This window comes from Drosophila ananassae, chromosome 3R (assembly GCF_017639315.1).
Source record: "Drosophila ananassae strain 14024-0371.13 chromosome 3R, ASM1763931v2, whole genome shotgun sequence".
Lineage (NCBI taxonomy): Eukaryota > Metazoa > Arthropoda > Insecta > Diptera > Drosophilidae > Drosophila > Drosophila ananassae.
The window spans coordinates 16476410-16492979 of NC_057930.1; the positions used below are offsets into that span (position 1 = coordinate 16476410).

Genomic DNA, 16570 nt, shown 5'->3' on the forward strand with positions numbered 1-16570 from the left:
ATACTTGTATTTTATAGGGAGCTAAAGGCTGTCGTTGTTAGGTTTCGAAAAACATGATTGAACCGTCTACTATCGATTGAACTACTATCTTTATCTTTGATGACCTGTATCTTTGTATCTATGCGATTGTATTTTTCAGTTTCATATAGTATGATAGTCTCTTTTAGATCTTTTATAGGCTATTTCGAGACTATTTTATACTAATAGAAAGTGTGATACACTATTTGAGACTTATTTGTAAACTATTAAGTATGATCTACTATTTTAAAACCTATTTTTATTAAGTTTTCTGGAATCTTTGCCATTTTTCTTGAGAAAATTCATAAAAAAAGACTTATAGTGATGTGTTTTTAGGCTTCATATCTCTGGTAAGCTATATAACTTTGTACAGTTTCAGTCTCTAACCATAATTACTTGAAATTTTTCATCAAATTCATTTATTTGAAACTTTTCTGACTTAATATCTACCATTTTTTATCTGTCTTTATAGAATATTTAACAAGTTAAAAGTAATTCTATTGTTTATCTTTAATTAAAGTCAAAGTATTGGCCAAAAAAAGTAAAATTTTCGACTGCATGTCTTGTTATAAGGGTAGGAAAGGGTCACCCAGAAAGAGTGTACAAACTTCGACTTGCTGAAGTATATTTTCCATACTCGTTTTGTCTTATTTGTTGGGGACGCTCTCGGCGCTCGGTTCAGTATGGATTCGGTCGTCGAGTCGTAGCGGCGGTCAAAATTCGAAAACTCGTGCAAATTCGAAAAAGGCCTAGGCTGGCGCTTTATCAGTGATTCTGAATGGGCCGACGAGCGATCAGCGATCCCCCAACCGCGGCGCGCGCCTAAATACCCCACCGCAGCCCCCAGGCCAAAAAAGTGTTTAGTTCAGAGAGTGACGACAATTTCATGTCCGAGAGTTGTGTAAAATAATAAAAAAAAAGAAAGTTACCTGCCACTGAGGGTGTAAATCACATAACCGTAACGGTAACAGCTTTGCCGGGAAAAAGGAGGAAAAAATTGCGAGTGCGGCGCAACTAATCCCGACTAAAAATAGCCCTCAAAGAGATAAAAACCCACTTTTTCCTCAACGCACACAAGTGCTTTGTTTTGGGGATATTTATATTCTCTTTTATATTTTATTTTTTTTTAAAAAAACTCACGTGTCTAACGACACTTTGTAACGACGAGATACAAATCTCTTCGGGGAAGCTGGGCACGTGACTGCCAATTAATGAATCAGGAGCTGACAGGAGAAAGAGCCAAAGAGAAAGATATATATAGAGAGAGATAGAGAGAGAGAGAGAGTGATTTTAGAAAACAAGAGAAATAAGTGATAACGCTAAGAAAGTCCCCCCCCCCCACCCCCTCAAAATCTTACGCAAATCGAGTGACAAAAGTGAAACGCAAAAAATCAAGTTTAAAAGTCAAAAGTCACAAACAAAATGAAATAAACAATGCTTGGAAAGTTCAAAGCTACAAAACACAAATGTTAATTGTGAAAATTATATTATCTACAGAATGATCTAAAAAAAAAGATTTAAAATTAATTAGTGAGAGGCCGAAAATAAATCATTGCAGTGCAACAAGTGTTAATATCAGATACAAAATATTCTAAAGTGCAAAAGTTTATAAATAAGTAGTTATTAAAGACTAAGATTAAAGGTAAAGATAAACTATCAAGATACTTCTAATTATATCTATAAGATATCTATAAGAAAGAGATCGGAAAGAACTATAAAAGTATCTCGTAAAGCTGTTTAAATATTTGATAGCCCGAGAACGACCTTAAACTTGTCTTTTCTTTGTTTTTTTTATTCAAACAAAGGAAAAGGTTAAAGTTCCGATACAGTTTTGACGTTTTTGAATCCAAAATAAACCCGTTTTTGTTTTTAAATTAAGATTGATTTTTGAATTAAAGCGAGTTTAATAAAAAGATTTAACTTTCATTAAATGGCAATTATTTATATTCTTGTGAAAACAAAATAGTCTTACGAATAGCTACTAAAATAGTAGAACTCCTAAAGAAAAGAAAGGCAAACTTTAAACTTAGTCTCGCTGGCAAGAAACAAACAGATATATTTGACAAGTTGCAAATTAATTAACTAAAAACCCGCAGACAGGTGAGCACACACAGAGATACATTCGCAGATACAAAGATACACTAGCTGCAGCGATTACCGCCGCTACTTAAATCACACAAACAGATACGAATTAGCAGCATAAACGGTCAGAGCTGCTGGAAGAGGAGGAGGTGGTCGAGCGTAGCGCTAAAATAGCTTCATCCAACTCATGATTTGTCTCTCAAGCCGTGTTGCCTTCCTGGCTATTTCAGTTTTCTTGCCACTTTATGTTACTTACTTACCACTTCCTGCCTTCACTTGCAGATACCCCAGCCAGCCAGCTTATCGCCAGCGGGAGGAGGTTGACGACTTTGCAGGTTTGACAATATGTTGAGCCCCCATAATGAAGGAAATTGACTCGGAGACGTCAGTAGTATGGCCAGCCTGGTGTTATTCCGGTGAGTCTTAAACATCTACGATACTATATAGGGTATCTTTGAGGGTCTACGATCAAGATCTTATGACTTTTTCCCCCACAGACACTATTTTTTTACTTTATTTATGGGCGTGTGACATTTTGTTCCTACTCTTTGATAGATTAATTGTATTGACCACTGTTTTGACTTGTCTTGGGGTCTTACTTTCAGGTCCCACTGTGTCTCATTGGCTCCCAGAGTCAAGTATCGCAGCCATGATGTCATGGCACTGTGTTCGTGGCTCACCTTTGACTTTTGCTTTAGCTTCGGTCAGTCGGAGTCAGAATGCAAAATCGAGAATTTTTTGTTCGACTTGCACAGAGTGAAACACAAAGAGTTCTACATAGGTGTCTGACAAATACAAGTATACTAAAAATTAGTAAAAAGTAAAAGGCAAAACTGTGATTTTTAAGAAGTTTTTGTTTTTATTTGTCAGATTTCGATTTATTATTCCTATAATGGCTTAGATCTAATGAGTTAAGGGGATAGGAAGTCTGTAAGGTTGTCTACAGGAACAAAGAGCTGAGGGTATAGGGATAAATGCCAGAGTTTAAGAAATTCTATCTTTTCTTCTTAGTTCTTCAGAACCTTTTACTTCTGAATATTATTTTTAAACTCTTGTTAGAAGTTTTATAAACAAAGAAATATTTAATAAAAGGCTAAATATTTTGGTATAATACTCTAAAAAACCCCCCATATTTTGTCTCAACTGTACCTGAAATCATTCTTAATATTCCCCCCTCGAACTGTTAACCTTTTGACCAAAAAAAGCAAACCGAAAGCCTCTCCAAAAATCGACGAGAAAATTAAGCATTCAGCATGCAAATTTTTATTAAATAAAAGTAAATGCCCCTCCAAAAACTTCGATCCGGCTCTCGAATGCGACTTGACTTTGGCCTGGTCGGTTGCAGCTCCTCAAGCTCCTCCAGTTCCTCCAGCTCCTCCAGCTCCTCTGGCTCCTCCGAATAAGGTAAACAGTGAGGTAAGGTAGGGCGAGCAGGCAGGTACAAATGAACGCCCAAATGGCCGACAAGTGGCGATAAAAAAAGGAACGAATGAACAGCGGCTTTAAAATGAAAATAATCAAAAATAAAAATAAACAATAAACTGAGCCACAGTCGCCAGCAACAACGACGATGATGATAATGATGAACAAGATCGGTTGCCGGTTGAAAATTAAAATGCAAAACGAGTCAGCGTCGAAGTTGAAGTCCAAGTCTCCGGCTCTCGCAGCTGAGAAGCGAAAAGGGCAAGTGTAGCTCCAATACAGAAGCAGCTCTCGGTTCAGGCCAGGACGCCAAAAGCCGGCAACAGATACAGTAGCACCCAAAGAGGTTAAAAAGAGGCTATAGACTTTTCATTTAAAACTAGAGCCTAGAGACTAGAGAGAAGTTTACTTTCTTCTTAAATTAATATTAAATTTTAATTAATATTAATTAATATCATAATTTTGTTAAGCTAGCTCCACTGTAGCCCCTTGATATTAGAGGTTAAAATGCATCTTCTGGGTTCTTGTTTGCCTTTTGCGCTTTTCACTCTTTGGCACTCAGCTCGGCCTGCTGGATCTTCTTACTTTTTTTTTTGTTTTTTGTTTTTTGCTTGACTTGACTCGGAAACCTTTTACGCGAACTTTTGCCCTGCGAGTGGCCATGGAATGTTGACTGGCTGTCTGTCTGAAAGGCCAAGAATGGCGACTGGGCCGGGAATCGCAGTGAGTCGCAAGTCAGGCAGAAATCAGCAGATAAGGAAGGTACTCTTTGAAGTGATCTTTGAATACACTAGAGGGATAAATGACAGTCTTTCAGAAATTATTAAAAATATTAAATTTAATAATTCAAGATTTTAATTTTTAGTTTTAGAGTAAATAATTTTAATATTTTTATTATTTATTTTACAAGCTCTTAAATCAAAGTCTTAATCTTTAAGAAAGAGTGTCTGCCCTTGGACCTTCTTCTCCTGCGATCGCCCCCTTGTGCTTTATATGTCGATGGCGTGCCTGAAGTCGTCGCTGGCCATATCCATCCTCGTATTTCTTATGTGTGGCAGCTCAACTTTGCACTCATGGAGCATGGTGCATGAGGCATGGAGCTGGGGGCATGGTGCATGGAGCTATGGTGCCATGGGGCTGGGGCAAAACGACTTGGGACACGCACACTTGTTGCTCTTTGGCATTGGAATTGCTTACGTGGCATGCAAGCTGAAAAGCACGTTGCACGTTGCAAGTTTAAGTTGCTTCTTGATTGTTGCTGTTGCTGCTGCCGCTGCTCTTATTTATTGTTTGTTGTTGCCGTGGTTATGATTTGCCATTTTTTCCTGCATATCGATGGCCACTTGGCTCGGCCCCTCTCGCTTCTTTTTTGTTCCCCTTATGGCCCTTGTGGCACGGTAGCCGCCGCAGGGCGCAATTATGCCACTTGTCGGAATTTCACTCAGACCGGTGCGCAGTCGCGGTAGCTTCTCCATCCCTCCCTCTCTCTGTTTCTCTAAATGACGATCTCCCATGGAATATAGGGAGATACTGGAAGTTCCATTATCTCTTCTGAAATTTTCATTATTTTTGGCCATTAGTAGTCTGAAAGATCTACCTTAGCTAGTACTTACTGTACTCTAACTTTTTGCATACCCAGTACCAGGCCTTAATTCTCTTTTTTTTTCTTTCTTTTTCGGCCGCAGCCTGCGAGCCTAGAATCGTAAATGAACAAAACGTGTAAATTATACGCGTCGCGGTCACAGCCCAAAGCAAATAACAAAAAAAAAATACAAAAAAAAAGGGAAAAATATCGAAAAATTCCGGCTGACGGCGACCCACAAGTAAAGTCAGGACACACACACATATCTGCCACACACTCGGCGACGTGTGTGCCTGCCTGATTATTGGCTGCCACTCAACTGAGAGCCAAGTCGAGTCGAAGCCGAGCTCGCAGTTCAGCTATTGTCATCCAGTGGGTTCATTCGAATGCCGACACACCCGCGCGAAAACAATCTTTTTTTTCTACACTTTCATAGGGTATTATGATCGCAACAAAGGAGTCGAAGCTTAAAGAGCTTTCATTAGGGCATTTTTCTCTTAGAATTGGTGCGGTCTCTTTGGATTACAGTTAAGTCCTTGCCTACTTCTAAAGAGAGAGAGAGTTTGTAATATTACGTATACGCCACCGTGGTCAAATAAAACTTCCTTCCTTGATAAGTTTTCCTTAAGTTCTCACCTTTGAACTTCCTTAAATATTAAATTAAGATGAACTGGGTGTGTTTAGACAGCTGATTACCAAGAAAAAAGTCTAAATTGTGATTCTTATTGAACAAAAATTGGTGAAAATATTTATATTCTACCTTTTTGAACCATAAGACACAAAATAGAAGATATCTCTCTAAGCAGAGTATTAAATATTCAAATAGATGTTGAGAAAAGAAGAAACACACTTTGTTGATCCCCCACGTTGAGCCCAAAGTTCAATAGTTTTCAGTGACCTCCTGGTCTCTATTTCGTACCCCCCCCTGAACAGCTTACTGATCTCTAATTGCATAGTAATTGATATTAATTAAGTGCCTTCCATTGGCTGTATTTTTTATGAGGTTCTTCTGTATTCTTTTGTGGACTGCTTTTTTTGGGCACTCGATTCGGGGTTTATGGATAACCAATTACCTTCCCACCCAATCCGGCCAACAAAGTGACAAATAATTTAAGAAACTATTAAAAAAGGCTGTTATAGTGGTTATGGCTGTTGTGAAGTGAGTCCAGCCTTTACGTTACCAATTGAACTTGAACTGAGCTGCCGTGTGGCTGAAAAAAAAAAAAAAAACAAAACAAAACAACATAAAACAAAACAGCAAAAAAACCTAAAAAAAACCTTTAAAAATGTTAGGCGCCCATAAATTTTGAAGTGTATCTGTCTCTTTTTAAAAGTGTCTGAGTGTGTGTTGGTGTGTGTGAGTGTGTGTCGGTGTTAACCATGACTGTAACGAATTTAACGAACGTCATTGAAATGCCATGAAAAATGTCCATGTAATTGTCAAGTCCAAGAGCGCGCAAAAAAAACGTTGGAAACTGAGAAAAATACACAACTACTGCTCAATAAAATCACCACAAACCCCAAACACAAAAAACATAAAAACAAAAAAATAATAATAAAAAAATGCATGCAAAGTTTGCGCCTTAAAAACATTAAAAATAAAAAAAAAAGTGGCGAGTTGAAGCCACTTGAAGCTTCCAACATTTTATTTTATTTTTGGTTTTATTTAACAAAAAAAAAAAGACTCACATACCACAAGGTTGATTCTCTCTTTATGAAGAGAGACACACACACACACACTCTCACACTCTTGTGGATACCAAAGCGTAGCTTCCCCCTCCCCTCCCCAAAAAGCAACAACAATTACAACAAACCAACAAAGGACTGACAACGCTTTTAGAATTCAATTAAAAAATCATTGAACGACTCTCGCGCCCTGTTAAGTTAAAAAAAAAAAAATACAGAAAATAAAAAAATAAAATAAATTATGAAGAAGCAGCAGCAATGATAGCGGGTGGGAGGGGCAAGAGGCGGGCAGGTCAGGCCGAGCGACGATCATTGGCGCAGATATTGACAAAATGTCGCAACGTGAGCAAATTATTGATGAGTTGGCAAAAAAACAAAAGAACCGAGACAGAGGCCCGGAGACCCCGTATATAGTATAGGATCTGGTCGGGTTGGGGATCTGGGGATCGGCCCTGTTGTGTGTATCCCAAAATGCCATTGCTTATTAACATTTTAAAGCGATTTGTGTGTTAAGGGGGTGCTGTGGTAGGGGGGAGGTATGTAGGTGCTGGAGAGGTGCTGGAAGGGGGGCACCCGTAAACGACCTCAAAAAGACACCAGCCGATCGGGTTGAGAAATCGGGAAGTTAAAAAAACAGGTGGGGATTATAAGAGTATTTATAAGAAGGTTTATCCGTAGTAGACTTCCGTAGTAGATACCCAAGGTACATATCTTAAATCTAAAGGACTGTGATGGGTTATCAGATAGTTATGTTAGTTATATATATAGTTAGTAGTATAGATAGTTATCAGATTATCGGATAAGTCAGGAAGCCTAACCCCTAGTGATCTTTTTATATAGGACTTTTAATAGTTTATTCGACAGATTTCTTTTTAGAAGGCTTTTGACAACATTTTTAGAAAGTGATTAACAATACTTTCCTATAAAGATCAACTTTATCTTGAAAACAGATAAGTATTAGCAGGGTATTTATAAGATGGCTTATCCATATTACTTTTAGTCTTAAGATATTTCGAATCTTAAAGACTAGGTACTAGGTTACCAGATAGTTTGGTTAGTTATAGATAGATATAATTAAGTTGCAGTTAGTTTAGATAAAGTTATAGATAATTAGGTTGATAACTAGGTTATCAGGTATTAGAAGAAAATATTTATAAGAAGACCTATCCATAGGACTCCATAGTATTCAGTCTAAAAGTCTAAAATGTAGAAACTAAAAGACTTGTACTTGAGATTATCAGATATATATCTTTATAGAAGGTTTTTGTTAAAATTTTCAGAATGGATCAACAAATACTATCCTATAAGCCTTATAGAATAAGGATTAACATAGATCTTATATATCTTAAAGATCTCACAGTAAAATTGTCTGTTTCATAACGAATATCAGGCCCAAAATCTATGTATCACTATAAGGATCTATAAGATTCTTCAGATCTTGAAGCTTTCATAGTAAACATTTCCGTGAAATCATTAATATCAGGACTAAACTCTATATAGAGTGATAAATCATTAGAGGGATCTATAAAATCTCTCACATCTTAAAGCATTTCGAGTAAACCCTTCTGTTATATCAGTAATATCAGACCCAGACCCCTCTCTAAAGACCTTGTCCGATTCTTGGCTCCTAGAACTTCCAATGTTTATCCAATTTTTTGTGCGTTGGCTTGGCTTTTTGATTCTGTTTGCCTTCTTTTCACGATGCGCGTGACCCCAAACAAGCAAACACTGCTGGCCATGTTTTCTACGCTGGCCTCGACTCGACTCGACTCGGCTCGAAGCGACGCAACTTGGCTTTATGACACCCAGCTCTGAGGCGCTGGATGGGCCCGGAGCCCGACTGTTTGATTATTCAATTTGAAAGTTATTCATTATGCGATCACGTACTCCCGAAGCAGTCGAACTGTATGCAAAGTACGCCAGCTCAGAGGTCAACGCTCGGCGTCCGAGTTGTCAATCAGCCTGGCCAAAAATCTCTTAACCAAAATTGAAATTCTGACACATTATTTATCTGTTGGGCCAGGGCTTTGTTTTTGCCTTTTTATACTTTTTGTTTGAATGTTTTTTATGTGGCCTCTAATGAAGTTTTCACTTCGTACTATACCGTACCATGGGCCTGCCTTGTTTTTTTATGACTCCAAGCCAAGACCTGGTCTGTAACCTCAAATTAGTTGCCGCCAGAGTTGGTTTCTTGTCTCGTCCTTGCCACCGCAAATGACAAAAAATTAACAGACCCGGCTAGATCTGGCCATCACTTTGGCTTTGGTTTTGTACCTTTCGCCGTCTAATCTTCCATCATCTAGGGGTTCCTGAGGATAGGGGGATGCCAGGCTTGCCAGTTTTGCCATAAAATTGCCATTAAATTGTTGCCGGTTCTGCTGATTTTTATGCTCTCCGAACAGACACTGTTCAAATACAGTTTATGAAAAATATTCACTTGGATCTGTCGAGGTTTACTAATTCTTCTCTTGTTCGGAATAGCACTTAGGAACCTTTGGAAGACTGATTCTTTTCTTCCAATGTAGCTCGTTTGTTTGCTTGTTTTTCCCCTGGCGCTTTCAGAGCTATTTACACTTTTACCTTCCATCTTAGTTGCAGTTGCAGTTGCAAGTTGGAGTTGGAGTCTTCCTTCTTGTATCCCCAATCCCCAACCTTTGGGCACCTCCTGACGTCTCAATTAGTTGGTCTCTTGTGGATTTTTGTGCGGCTGGCCCCGAGAGTTAGTGGAACTATTAAAAGATGTTCGAGTGTGTGTGTCGGTGTGTGGATCGTTATCTTGCAGCCGGATATTGCGAGGATAGTGATTTATCTAGCAGATAATAATGATATGGACTCTACAGTGCTCGAGATCACATTCCGGTTATCTGGCTGCCAGTCAAGAGCTTGTAAATGATCTTTGGGCTGGCTTATCTGAAAGATAACTTGAACTAATTACGAAATGCAAGCATTCTTCTCATCCGTTATAGTTCTTCTCTATCTCAGATAGTCTCATGACTCATGGCCATTTCTTAAACCCAAACTTCCTTTTGAAGAACCTTTCTCCTAGCTCCTTTTTGGAGTCCACCGACTAATAGTTCACACACGATGGCCTGTCGCCAGGACTGTCTTCCGGGAATCCCCCAACCCAAGGGGCGAATTATGCAAACTCCCGTAACTGTACAATCTGCATATGTGGAGAAAAACGACTTGGACTGGTGGACCCCTTTGGAAATCCCAATGGCTTGGCATTTTTGCTTTTTTTTTTTTGGACCTGCAGCATAATAGTTCAATCACTTGTCGCCTCCAAAGCGCATTTATCTCAGTCGGACTGGGAGCTGGGACTGGTGGCTGGGGGCTGGGTGCTGGGGCCTCCCTTTCTCTATTTGTCACAAACACCAATTCCGTGTGACAAATTTGTATGGCTCGGCTCGACTGCCTGCCTGGCCTTTTTGTGGATTTCTTTTCGTTTTGTTTCGATCTCCAAATATGGGGACTCCTTCTCCTTCTACAAAGGGGAGACCTGTGCCTGTGCCCGGGATGGGATGGGATGGGATGGGAGTACTTCAATGCCTAGATATGTGAGTAGACTCCGAGAGTATTCAAATGGGATGGAAGAAGAGGACCCAGAGGAAGTCGGGAAGAGGGAGACGACGGCTTTTGTCGCGCATTTAAAATGCAAATTATCATCATTATGATGGGCCTTCATCATCCCCATCCCCATAGCCAGTCCCCACTCTCGAAAATGGCATCATCACCATCATCATTATGATCATCGGCGGACAGCCCAGCCTCCTTCTCTCTGCAACTGTTGGCCAAATTGTTGTTGGCAAATTATTACCTTGGCCAAAGTCATAAACATTTTGGCATGTCTTCACGTGCCACGATCATCATCATTGTCTTCGTTATTATTGTGCTGATCGGGCTTACGCCGTACTACTAGTCGGGCTCGGGCTGGCGGACGGGGGACCCCAAGTCAGTCATAAATCTGTCACAAAAATATATATACTTGCATAAAGTTTGCCAAGTCCGGGGTTCTTCAGTGTGTGCCCGGGCATTGTTGCCTCACTCTCTTAGTGTGTGTGTTTGTTGTGTGTGATTTGTCAATCCGTCATTGAAGCGCCGTTGTTTAGTCCCACAATTTATGGGGAGGTGATTCTCTTAATAGGTTTAAATCTCTTAAAGGGGGTTTTCTTATTACTTTCTTTAGGATCTCTGGAAAATGGTCCTAAAATGTCCCATATTGATCTGAGTAATTATCCTTTTGGAGATAAAGTCCAAAGAAAGTCCCTTGATAGTTTAAGTACTTTTATCTCAAAAGTATGTTCGTAGGTACTTTAAGTATCTATATAACTCGAAAACTACTGAACCCATCTGGATGAAATTTAAGATAGTTGTTCAGATACAAACATTGAACCAAAAAGTTAAGTCTAATATATATTTTTCTAACATATTTAACTATAAAGGCCGTTTAAGTTCCTGCCTTAAAGACCTTAATCGTATTTAAAATCATAAAAAGTAAATTTAAAACATTTACACTCAATTTTATGATTAATTATATTGATTACCAACAGTCCTCACAGTTTATGTCACAATATTTCTGCTTTTTCTGTTGTTTCTGGTCTTTTAATCCCCCGATCTTTTGTCCGACCGATAATGCATCCTCTGTTTTTTTTTTGTCCCCCGCCCATTTGTGGCTGGCACGCGCTGCTATTATGCAAATATTGGGCTGGAAATTGTATGGTTATGGTGCAGGGTGAATGCGTTATTTATACTTCGGGTCTCATTGTCGGAGGAGGAGCGGTATTGAGAGGCAAGCGTCGGAATAAATTGGGAAAAATTAAAGTCACCATATAAATCGTTGATAGTTTATGTTCTTGGGGGGCATTATGTGCCATTTATGTATTATGTATGCATAAATTACAGGGCCTTACGGGTTTGAGGCAATCATAGGTCTTTGTCTCTTAAGGAATTGGAGAAAGATTATTTATTATTTATGGATTTCTTGGATAAGTAAGTGATATAATATTATCTCTATGTATTACTGGTACCATTACTCTTAAATGTTAATCGCAATTACTGTACTTTGATTTAATTTCCCTGACTCACTCTTTTTTCCCGATTGTTGCGGTCGATCTATAAACTTTCTTATCTGCCTTTGAGGTTCCAATACCCCTGGGCAAGTGTGTTGACCTATTTCGTGGGTAATGCCCAGGGCAGGCGATTAATTTTTTTTTTTGGTGAACTGCATCTGGATTTGCTCCCCAACCCCCATGCCCCATTGCATGTCGCATTGCAGCACGTAGTTGAAAATAAATAAATTCCCTCCCTCTCTCCCTTTCACGCACACACACACACACTCACACACTCGCAGTGAACTCGGGTGAACTGCTGAAAGCTGAAAAGAGAAATGGCGACAAAGGCGAAATGGCAATATCAATCAATTCGAGTCGCCATGCCAGGAGGAGCTTTTGGAGAAGTACAGAAATCTCTTTGAGAGAAAGGGGGGCGCCCGAAAGAGAGTGATGCGCCCCATGAGTGGCGGCGAGAGAGCCAACGGTCGCGGGCATTGCTACTCGTGTTGTTGTTGTTGTTTTTGCGGCTGCCCGCCCCGTCGTCTATATTTACACTTGTGGCCTCTTATCAAATGGCAGCGGCGCAGTTGACTTTTTTGACGTTTCTGTATACGCTCTCTGCCGTGCCAATTGTTGTTGTTGTTGTTGTTGGCTCAGACTGATCTGTGTACTATATTTACTATATGTTGTTGTTGCTATTGTTGCTGCTGAATTTTGTACGCGTCGACCGCTGCTTTGACTTTTTGCTCTGCGGTCGGTCGCTTGTCTCTCTTTGTTTTTGTTTTAAATATATTATACAGTACAATAACAAAAACAACAATAGCAAAAAAGGGGGACAAAATGGGAGCAAAAAGAGAAAAAGCCCACTTTGGAAGACATTTTAGTGTTATAGATGGGCAATATTTATAGGGAAATTATATATCTTTTTTTTCAGGAAAGATACTAGTAAGATTTAGTAACCTATTTCTATTCACTTAACCCACATTGTTTTATTTTTTATTTTTATATTCCACTCCATCCAGACAGAGTCGCAAGTGTGCGATAAGTTCGCGTACAAAGGTTCTGAACTGCTTGAACTTGTTGGTGCGAGGCGGCAAGGCGACAGCAAGTGTATCTGTTTCTATATATAAACCTTTGCTCTTACATACTTGTACAACTGTATATATGTAATCCATACATATATAGAGGGGCAGAGCAGGAAATTATACTATTGACTGCCTTCTGGGCGATCGTGTTTAAATTTTATAATTGCACATTAAGTATACGCCATGTCGGCCGTCGTAGGTGCCGAGTGACACAACCTATTTCCTTAATATTTTTCAACGCGATTGGAATGATTCTCTCTTCCATCTGCCCTGTAACCTTGCCCCATCAATCTATGGCCAGCAGAACACATTAAACAAGATGCGGATGCTCCTGCCACACTCACAACATGTTAACAGGACAGAGAGCACATGGAAACGCGCCCAAAAAAAAAACGAAGACCCCTCCCAACTGGCAGCCTCCAAGACCAAGTCCAAGACCAAGACCAAGACCAAGTCCAACTCCAAACTCCAAGACTCTTCATTCGCTTTGGCCATAAATTTGTGCCGAACTAAGCTTGAACTCGGTACGAAATTTATGTGCAACATGCACCGATTTTGCCAGCTATACATTACAACTGCTACACATGTTATATGGAGATAGTGGAGCTTGTGGACGGTGACTGACGGGAATAGAGAAAAGGAGTGAGGAGGGAGGAGCTCGGGATCTAGAGGCTCCTTAGCGGCCTTCTTTATCGCCAAATATCAATCAAGTCTGTTGCCATTCGCCGCACTTTTGAAGCTTCTCTAAGATTTCCTCCAGTAGACTCTATAAAGTTCAAGAGTTTGTGGCTTTTATCGAGACTAGATCCATAAAAGAAGAGTTTCAACAGTTTGTTTATAATGGCAAGTCAGCTACAAACTGCATATCCTTTCCTAAAACCTTAAATATTTAATAAAAAGAGTTGTATCTTTCAGATGAAAGCTATCCAATAGCAGTAGTAGTTGCCCAAATTAGTGACGGCAGTGGCTCAGTCGAGCGACTGACTCTTTTAATTGCTGACTAATTTATAGAGCGATGCACATTAAATCGCTGCGCCTAAAATCACAGAAGTGCATTAGCCGAAGACCGGGATGGGGACTGGGGACTGGCGACTGGGGCGCACCAAGAAGTCGGACATCGTCATCACCCGTCGCGAAAGACTCAACCTCAATCCCAAATGTGCAGCCAATGTGCAAATTTTTTTTTTATTATACCACTGCTGGTGCTGCTGCTGTGGCTGCTGTCTGGCCAGCTAGCTCCCTGGCTCCCTAGCCCCCTGGCTCCCTGGCTGGCTTTCATCTAAAACCAACAGCAACGGCTTCGATGCTAGCGGCAGACACGATCTGTTAGTCCCGGAGAGGCAGAGGCCCGTTCATTTAATTATCGAATTTAATTAATCTGCACTTGATTTCCTCGCTTTAGCCCCGGACTGGCTGTAGCACTCGGCTTCTCTCTTTCGCTCTTTCATCTTATTGCGAGTGTGTCGTGGCAGGTGCCTTTGGGGCATGCGCGCCAGATGGTTTCCCTGCCTCGTCCACCCACCTCCCTGGCTACCTCTCAGAGTCAGCTTCTCGCTCTAACTATCTTATCGGCATCAATTGGCAAATTGTTTTTACATACCTATTTAGTTTTTTTTTTTTTAGAAATAATAAGGGGAAAGGAACACAGAATTTGGTCCGCCTTTCAATCTACAGAAGGGCGCTGCCGCGTAGTGTATGGCTTGAAGGGATAGATCGGAGAGTACAGAAAAGGGTAGAAGACTACAAGTCTTTCAGACTCTGAAGTCTGTCTCAGATAGGACTATTAAGAATAGAAGGTTTAAAGTTATATTTGTGTAGTTCTATCTTTGGAAGATCTAGATATATAGTAGATACAAAAGAGAATAGATGGAAGATCTATTAGCTACCAATTTATATAAACAATATTGATTCTTTTCCTGAAAATCTGTTATCTGAATGTTTATTATTTGTTGATAAATGAAGGAAATGGAAAGAATATCCAACCTGGAAGGATTAGCAGACCACCCTAATCCCCACAAGGGCTGTTTTTCAAAAATCCAAACACCATCGAGGCTGTGCAGCCCACAAAGCCAAGTCTATGCAACCCATAAAGGCATAGCGGTGGCCACGCGAATATGCAACGGAGCAGCAACATTAAACATGCAACACAGAGCCAAGAAATCGGGCGAACATCTAGTAAATTTATGAACCTGAACCTGGGCCACCAGATGCGGCAGGAGAATGTGGAAGGGGCCAGCAGTGAGTGGCGGGGAATCAAGTAAAAATCAAATTAAAACCAGAGCAGGCAAGCACGAAATTTCTAAGGAAATTTCACCCCGTATGTGGCATGCAACAAGATGTATTTTCTCTGTTAGTTTACTTTTTTTTTGTGTCCAATTTTTTTTTGTTTAAGATTTTGTGGTGGTGGTGGTGGTGGTGTGACGGGGTGGTGGTGGTGCAACGGGTGGTGCACCGGGTGGTGGTGAAAGACCAAAACCAAAAGCGCAGCAAGGCGAGGCGAGCCAGAGAAGCAGAAGTGAGATAGCGACGACGAGAAGATGAAGAAAAAAAAAATAAAAAACCTGTGCTAATTATTATTTAGAGCTGGCCTGCCAGCAATCTGCACCAATTTAACCAAATAAGGCGCTTTTAGCGGCCAAATGCATTGCTGCAGCAGCGCCTGCCTTGCATGCAACAGCGGTGTGGCATGGTATGGTATGGTATAGTATAGGTATGGGGGGCTTGGATCGGATTGGATCGGTTGGCTTGGCTCTCGGCTTGAGGTGGAGAAATCTATAGCTAAAAGTTGAAAGGCCTCTTTTGTTGGCCTCACTGTGCAGTCGAGTGCTTGTGCTTCTTGTTGTGCTTGTGTGTTTGCCTTCAGCGGCAGCAGCAGCAGCAGCAGCAGCAGCGATGCACCTGTTTTACAGGAATTCAGAACCAGCGTCGTTGTCGATAATAAACTTTAATGCTAATAGTGGTTGTACATCATCAGCAATGGACCAAAAAACGACAAGGTGGGGTCTAGTGATGGCACCGTGACACGATCTTGGTATGCTAATTACCATTTTTTTTCAATTTATGCATTTTTGATGATCTGATAATGAGTAGGAATTATAGTTCTTGAGGAATAAGATTATAATGATGAGTAGAAGTCACAGTTTCATCCCAAGCTCATCATCGTTTAAACTTTATTCTTTGACCGCCAGCCCTGACCAGCGTTGAGAGGCTGGGCTTGAAATCAAATTCCATTAAAGCAATTATGCAGGTTGCGAGTATAGCCAGTAGCTTGCCTCAATGAGAAGCGCAAAGAGAGGCGCGACCGGCGGCACACACGGCTCGGACTGGACAGAGTACCAGTTTGTCCAGTTCAAATGGCAGAGGTGTTAATAATTTATGAAACTTTTTTTTTATTTCTTCGGTTCTCGGCCACTTTTTTTCTACTTTAATTTCTTTCTTTATTTTTGTTGGATATGCCCGTTATGAAGTTGCAAAATCTTGGATGAAAATCATTTGCCATTTCCGCCTTGCGCTGCGCTCCGCTCTGATTTGATTTGAAATTTCAATTTGCGGCAGACCTGCGGGGAACAGTGTCATAAACCGTTAGCTCGCTCCACTCTTTGCGGTTTACCAATACTGGTGTGTGTCTTGGCTTCAGTCCGCCA

The 16570-nt window shown here is 40.4% G+C and overlaps 1 protein-coding gene across 2 annotated transcripts in view; it reads left to right on the top strand.

Moving 5' to 3' along the window:
• LOC6497062 (putative uncharacterized protein DDB_G0277255) overlaps positions 1–16570 on the top strand; it is a 50302-nt gene that overhangs the window by 8238 nt on the left and 25494 nt on the right. The window contains exons 2-3 of one of the 2 annotated variants that reach the window (XM_044716559.1): positions 1516–1660; positions 2383–2516. In XM_044716559.1, coding sequence (XP_044572494.1) covers positions 2462–2516 — 55 coding nt within the window. In that variant the 5' untranslated portion in view covers positions 1516–1660; positions 2383–2461. The remainder of the gene's footprint in view (positions 1–1515; positions 1661–2382; positions 2517–16570) is intronic. The other variant, XM_014906025.3, reaches the window with a different exon arrangement.